The sequence below is a fragment of the Hyla sarda genome, chromosome 8 (genome assembly GCF_029499605.1).
Source record: "Hyla sarda isolate aHylSar1 chromosome 8, aHylSar1.hap1, whole genome shotgun sequence".
Lineage (NCBI taxonomy): Eukaryota > Metazoa > Chordata > Amphibia > Anura > Hylidae > Hyla > Hyla sarda.
The window spans coordinates 232,238,355-232,244,354 of NC_079196.1; the positions used below are offsets into that span (position 1 = coordinate 232,238,355).

Consider the following 6,000-nt stretch of genomic DNA (forward strand, 5'->3'; position numbering starts at 1 on the left):
ATGGGGTAGTGACTGTAGTAGAGGGTGGAGTAGTGACTGTAGTATAGGGTGGAGTAGTGACTGTAGTAAAGGGTGAAGCAGTGAGTGTGGTAGAGGATGGGGCAGTGACTGTAGTAGAGGATGGGGTAGTGACTGTAGTAGAGGGTGGAGTAGTGACTGTAGTAGAGGGTGAAGCAGTGAGTGTGGTAGAGGATGGGGTAGTGACTGTAGTAGAGGGTGGAGTAGTGACTGTAGTAGAGGGTGGAGTAGTGACTGTAGTAGAGGGTGGAGTAGTGACTGTAGTAGAGGGTGGAGTAGTGACTGTAGTAGGGGGTGGGGTAGTGACTGTAGTAGAGGGTGAAGCAGTGAGTGTGGTAGATGATGGGGTAGTGACTGTAGTAGAGGATGGGGTAGTGACTGTAGTAGATGGTGGAGTAGTGACTGTAGTAGAGGGTGGGGTAGTGACTGTAGTAGAGGGTGGAGTAGTGACTGTAGTAGAGGGTGGAGTAGTGACTGTAGTAGAGGGTGAAGCAGTGAGTGTGGTAGAGGATGGGGCAGTGACTGTAGTAGAGGATGGGGTAGTGACTGTAGTAGAGGGTGGGGTAGTGACTGTAGTAGAGGATGGAGTAGTGACTGTAGTAGAGGATGGGGCAGTGACTGTAGTAGAGGGTGGAGTGGTGACTGTAGTAGAGGGTGGAGTAGTTACTGTAGTAGAGGGTGAAGCAGTGAGTGTGGTAGAGGATGGGGCAGTGACTGTAGTAGAGGATGGGGTAGTGACTGTAGTAGAGGGTGGGGTAGTGACTGTAGTAGAGGGTGGGGTAGTGACTGTAGTAGAGGGTTGAGTAGTGACTGTAGTAGAGGGTTGAGTAGTGACTGTAGTAGAGGATGGGGTAGTGACTGTAGTAGAGGATGGGGTAGTGACTGTAGTAGAGGATGGGGTAGTGACTGTAGTAGAGGGTGGAGTAGTGACTGTAGTAGAGGGTGGAGTAGTGACTGTAGTAGAGGGTGGAGTAGTGACTGTAGTAGAGGGTGGGGTAGTGACTGTAGTAGAGGATGGGGTAGTGACTGTAGTAGAGGGTGGAGTAGTGACTGTAGTAGAGGATGAGGTAGTGACTGTAGTAGAGGATGGGGTAGTGACTGTAGTAGAGGATGGGGTAGTGACTGTAGTAGAGGGTGGAGTAGTGACTGTAGTAGAGGGTGGAGTAGTGACTGTAGTAGAGGGTGGAGTAGTGACTGTAGTAGAGGGTGGAGTAGTGACTGTAGTAGAGGGTGGGGTAGTGACTGTAGTAGAGGGTGAAGCAGTGAGTGTGGTAGAGGGTGGGGTAGTGACTGTAGTAGAGGGTGGGGTAGTGACTGTAGTAGAGGGTGGGGTAGTGACTGTAGTAGAGGGTGGAGTAGTGACTGTAGTAGAGGATGGGGCAGTGACTGTGATAGAGGGTGGAGTAGTGACTGTAGTAGAGGATGGGGTAGTGACTGTAGTAGAGGATGGGGTAGTGACTGTAGTAGAGGGTGGGGTAGTGACTGTAGTAGAGGGTGGAGTAGTGACTGTAGTAGAGGGTGGAGTAGTGACTGTAGTAGAGGGTGGGGTAGTGACTGTAGTAGAGGGTGGAGTAGTGACTGTAGTAGAGGATGGGGCAGTGACTGTGATAGAGGGTGGAGTAGTGACTGTAGTAGAGGATGGGGCAGTGACTGTAGTAGAGGATGGGGTAGTGACTGTAGTAGAGGATGGGGCAGTGACTGTGATAGAGGGTGAGGTAGTGACTGTAGTAGAGGGTGGAGTAGTGACTGTAGTAGAGGATGGGGTAGTGACTGTAGTAGAGGATGGGGTAGTGACTGTAGTAGAGGATGGGGCAGTGACTGTAGTAGAGGGTGGAGTAGTGACTGTAGTAGAGGATGGGGTAGTGACTGTAGTAGAGGGTGGAGTAGTGACTGTAGTAGAGGGTGGAGTAGTGACTGTAGTAGAGGGTGGAGTAGTGACTGTAGTAGAGGGTGGAGTAGTGACTGTAGTAGGGGGTGGGGTAGTGACTGTAGTAGAGGGTGAAGCAGTGAGTGTGGTAGATGATGGGGTAGTGACTGTAGTAGAGGATGGGGTAGTGACTGTAGTAGATGGTGGAGTAGTGACTGTAGTAGAGGGTGGGGTAGTGACTGTAGTAGAGGGTGGAGCAGTGACTGTAGTAGAGGGTGGAGTAGTGACTGTAGTAGAGGGTGAAGCAGTGAGTGTGGTAGAGGATGGGGCAGTGACTGTAGTAGAGGATGGGGTAGTGACTGTAGTAGAGGGTGGGGTAGTGACTGTAGTAGAGGATGGAGTAGTGACTGTAGTAGAGGATGGGGCAGTGACTGTAGTAGAGGGTGGAGTGGTGACTGTAGTAGAGGGTGGAGTAGTTACTGTAGTAGAGGGTGAAGCAGTGAGTGTGGTAGAGGATGGGGCAGTGACTGTAGTAGAGGATGGGGTAGTGACTGTAGTAGAGGGTGGGGTAGTGACTGTAGTAGAGGGTGGGGTAGTGACTGTAGTAGAGGGTTGAGTAGTGACTGTAGTAGAGGGTTGAGTAGTGACTGTAGTAGAGGATGGGGTAGTGACTGTAGTAGAGGATGGGGTAGTGACTGTAGTAGAGGATGGGGTAGTGACTGTAGTAGAGGGTGGAGTAGTGACTGTAGTAGAGGGTGGAGTAGTGACTGTAGTAGAGGGTGGAGTAGTGACTGTAGTAGAGGGTGGGGTAGTGACTGTAGTAGAGGATGGGGTAGTGACTGTAGTAGAGGGTGGAGTAGTGACTGTAGTAGAGGATGAGGTAGTGACTGTAGTAGAGGATGGGGTAGTGACTGTAGTAGAGGATGGGGTAGTGACTGTAGTAGAGGGTGGAGTAGTGACTGTAGTAGAGGGTGGAGTAGTGACTGTAGTAGAGGGTGGAGTAGTGACTGTAGTAGAGGGTGGAGTAGTGACTGTAGTAGAGGGTGGGGTAGTGACTGTAGTAGAGGGTGAAGCAGTGAGTGTGGTAGAGGGTGGGGTAGTGACTGTAGTAGAGGGTGGGGTAGTGACTGTAGTAGAGGGTGGGGTAGTGACTGTAGTAGAGGGTGGAGTAGTGACTGTAGTAGAGGATGGGGCAGTGACTGTGATAGAGGGTGGAGTAGTGACTGTAGTAGAGGATGGGGTAGTGACTGTAGTAGAGGATGGGGTAGTGACTGTAGTAGAGGGTGGGGTAGTGACTGTAGTAGAGGGTGGAGTAGTGACTGTAGTAGAGGGTGGAGTAGTGACTGTAGTAGAGGGTGGGGTAGTGACTGTAATAGAGGGTGGAGTAGTGACTGTAGTAGAGGATGGGGCAGTGACTGTGATAGAGGGTGGAGTAGTGACTGTAGTAGAGGATGGGGCAGTGACTGTGATAGAGGGTGGAGTAGTGACTGTAGTAGAGGATGGGGTAGTGACTGTAGTAGAGGATGGGGCAGTGACTGTGATAGAGGGTGAGGTAGTGACTGTAGTAGAGGGTGGAGTAGTGACTGTAGTAGAGGATGGGGTAGTGACTGTAGTAGAGGATGGGGTAGTGACTGTAGTAGAGGGTGGGGCAGTGACTGTAGTAGAGGGTGGAGTAGTGACTGTAGTAGAGGATGGGGCAGTGACTGTGATAGAGGGTGGAGTAGTGACTGTAGTAGAGGGTGGGGTAGTGACTGTAGTAGAGGGTGAAGCAGTGAGTGTGGTAGAGGATGAGGTAGTGACTGTAGTAGAGGGTGGGGTAGTGACTGTAGTAGTGGATGAGGTAGTGACTGTAGTAGAGGATGGGGTAGTGACTGTAGTAGAGGGTGGAGTAGTGACTGTAGTAGAGGATGAGGTAGTGACTGTAGTAGAGGGTGGGGTAGTGACTGTAGTAGAGGGTGGGGTAGTGACTGTAGTAGAGGATGGGGCAGTGACTGTGATAGAGGGTGAAGCAGTGAGTGTGGTAGATAACTTCTGGTTTGGCAGGACAGCCCTAAACACTCTCAGGGATCTCTGCAGGTGTGAACAGGTGGCAGCAGTCTCCTGTTTTATCCTTTTGTCATTTCTTTATTGTTTTCTGCTGTTGTCCACGAGGTAACCCTGACTGTCTCTTGTGTTTCAGAATCGCTTGTGCGTGTTCATCGTCATCATTGTTATAGTAATTATCACGATTACTCTGATTATTACGCTGCGTCATCCCGAGACTCTCGTACCATCGACCATCCCTCCTACCATCACCACGGTGACCCCTCAACCTAAAAACACCTTCATTAATGTGACCACCGGAGGATAGTCCGTATAAGGATGTGGGGCTAGCAATCCCTATATCCACCACTAGTAGCTTATGTCTATGTATGTAGTTATCTAATGTAAGCCCCGCCTACTCCGAGTGATGTCATCAGCTGCTGACAGATTGTCCGGCCCCTGCAGAGCCTCTTCTCTATGCCTAATGATGTTGGCTCCGTTCTCTTGTCCTTAATTCTGATTGGCCGTTGTTTTGCTTGTTTCATCTTATTCTGTGAATTATTAAGATCGTTGCGATTATTTTTGCCGCCTTTGTTCCCTTTTCCTGATTCTGTAGAAATTTTCACTATGAAATAAACGCACAGACTGCTGAATGCGCCTCCGTGATGTGAGTTAGTGAGTCGGTTCACATCGGCCCCCAAATGCCCGTTATCAATCTGATTGATCATTATTCACACAGGTTGCAAACGGCTGTAAAATAATCCTATTCCTAATGATGTTGATGGGATTTTTTTTACAATCCTTTATCACCCATTTGCACCTGTTTGATTAATGTTCAGTTTTTTTATTTGACTGGGAAAAGACATTGTTCGCAGTATTTTTTCTCCCCTCAAAAATAACGGCATTTTTTCCATGATGGGAGTAGTAGTTCCCCCAGCTGCGGGAGTCTGGGGAGGCTACATTTGTGTTGTACTTCTACCCCAATCATGGAACAGAGTCTGGTCCATGTTAGGGGTAGTAGTAGAGGCGCTAAGGGATTGATCACCCCGGGACCTGATCCGATCAGAAGTTATTAAGCAGGGGAGCAACCAGCATGCTCCGCTCTCCTCCAATGTATGGAGTATACTTTAACCTTTATTTTTAAATACCCTGCTGGGAGCCCTGATCGGTTGGTGCCGAGGAGCCATTCAGGGGACCATATATAAATATATATCTAAGCTAAGGGGTAAGATATATAGATGCGGTGGGGGGGCTATATGTCTATAACGCCCCACCCCCCACAGCGCTGCTATAAGTCTTGCCCCCCCCCCCCCCCCCCCCGCTGTGCTACACATATAAATATGGCCCCTGCAGTGCTATTTGACTTTAAAAACCCTGCTGGGAGCCCTGAATGGCTACTTGATGCTGGCCATTCAGAGCTCCCGGCGGGGTATTTAAAACTGAAAGTAAAAATACACTCTATACATCGCAGGGTTGCGGACCATGCCGCCCGCTCCTCTGTTTGATATCTTCTGATCACATCGGGTCTCGGAAGCGAGACCTGGTGCGATCAATCCCTCAGCCCCTGTACTACAACCCCCATCATGGAACAGACTCTGTTCCATGATAGGGGTAGTGGTACAAGCACTAATGTAGCCTCCTCAGCTGCCTGCAGACTCCCGCAGTCAGGAACTACTACTCCCATAATGGAAACAAGTCTGTTCCATGATGGGAGTAGTAGTATTCCCAGTTGTAGGAGTCTGTAGGTGGCTGACTTTTCATACTAAGGGATGAAAAACTGATGCAAAAGGATGCCACAGAATGACCACAGAATGGCATCCTTTTACATCAGTTTAAATCCGTTAGTAGCAGGGCCGGTTTTAGACTAAGTGTGGCCCTGGGCAAAATTAAATATGGTGTACGAAAATAAATGGGGGAGCTCAACGTAAAAGGATGGGAAACCTAAACCGAGGATACTGCGTTGCACATACCCATGTGCCAAAAACAATTACTAATATTTATAAAAAGGAGAGAAGTCCTACTAGGCTAGGTGAGAGTAAGAAATAAATTATAGATTAAGTAATTATAGATTTAATATAAACATTTATTTAGAA

The 6,000-nt window shown here is 49.0% G+C and overlaps 1 protein-coding gene across 1 annotated transcript in view; it reads left to right on the forward strand.

Annotated features, from left to right (window-relative positions):
- The window catches only part of LOC130284362 (uncharacterized), a 61,858-nt gene extending 57,299 nt beyond the window's left edge, over positions 1-4,559 (forward strand). The window contains exon 6 of the mRNA XM_056534639.1: positions 4,065-4,559. Coding sequence (XP_056390614.1) covers positions 4,065-4,235 — 171 coding nt within the window. The 3' untranslated portion in view covers positions 4,236-4,559. The remainder of the gene's footprint in view (positions 1-4,064) is intronic.
- The last annotated feature ends 1,441 nt before the right edge of the window (positions 4,560-6,000 follow it).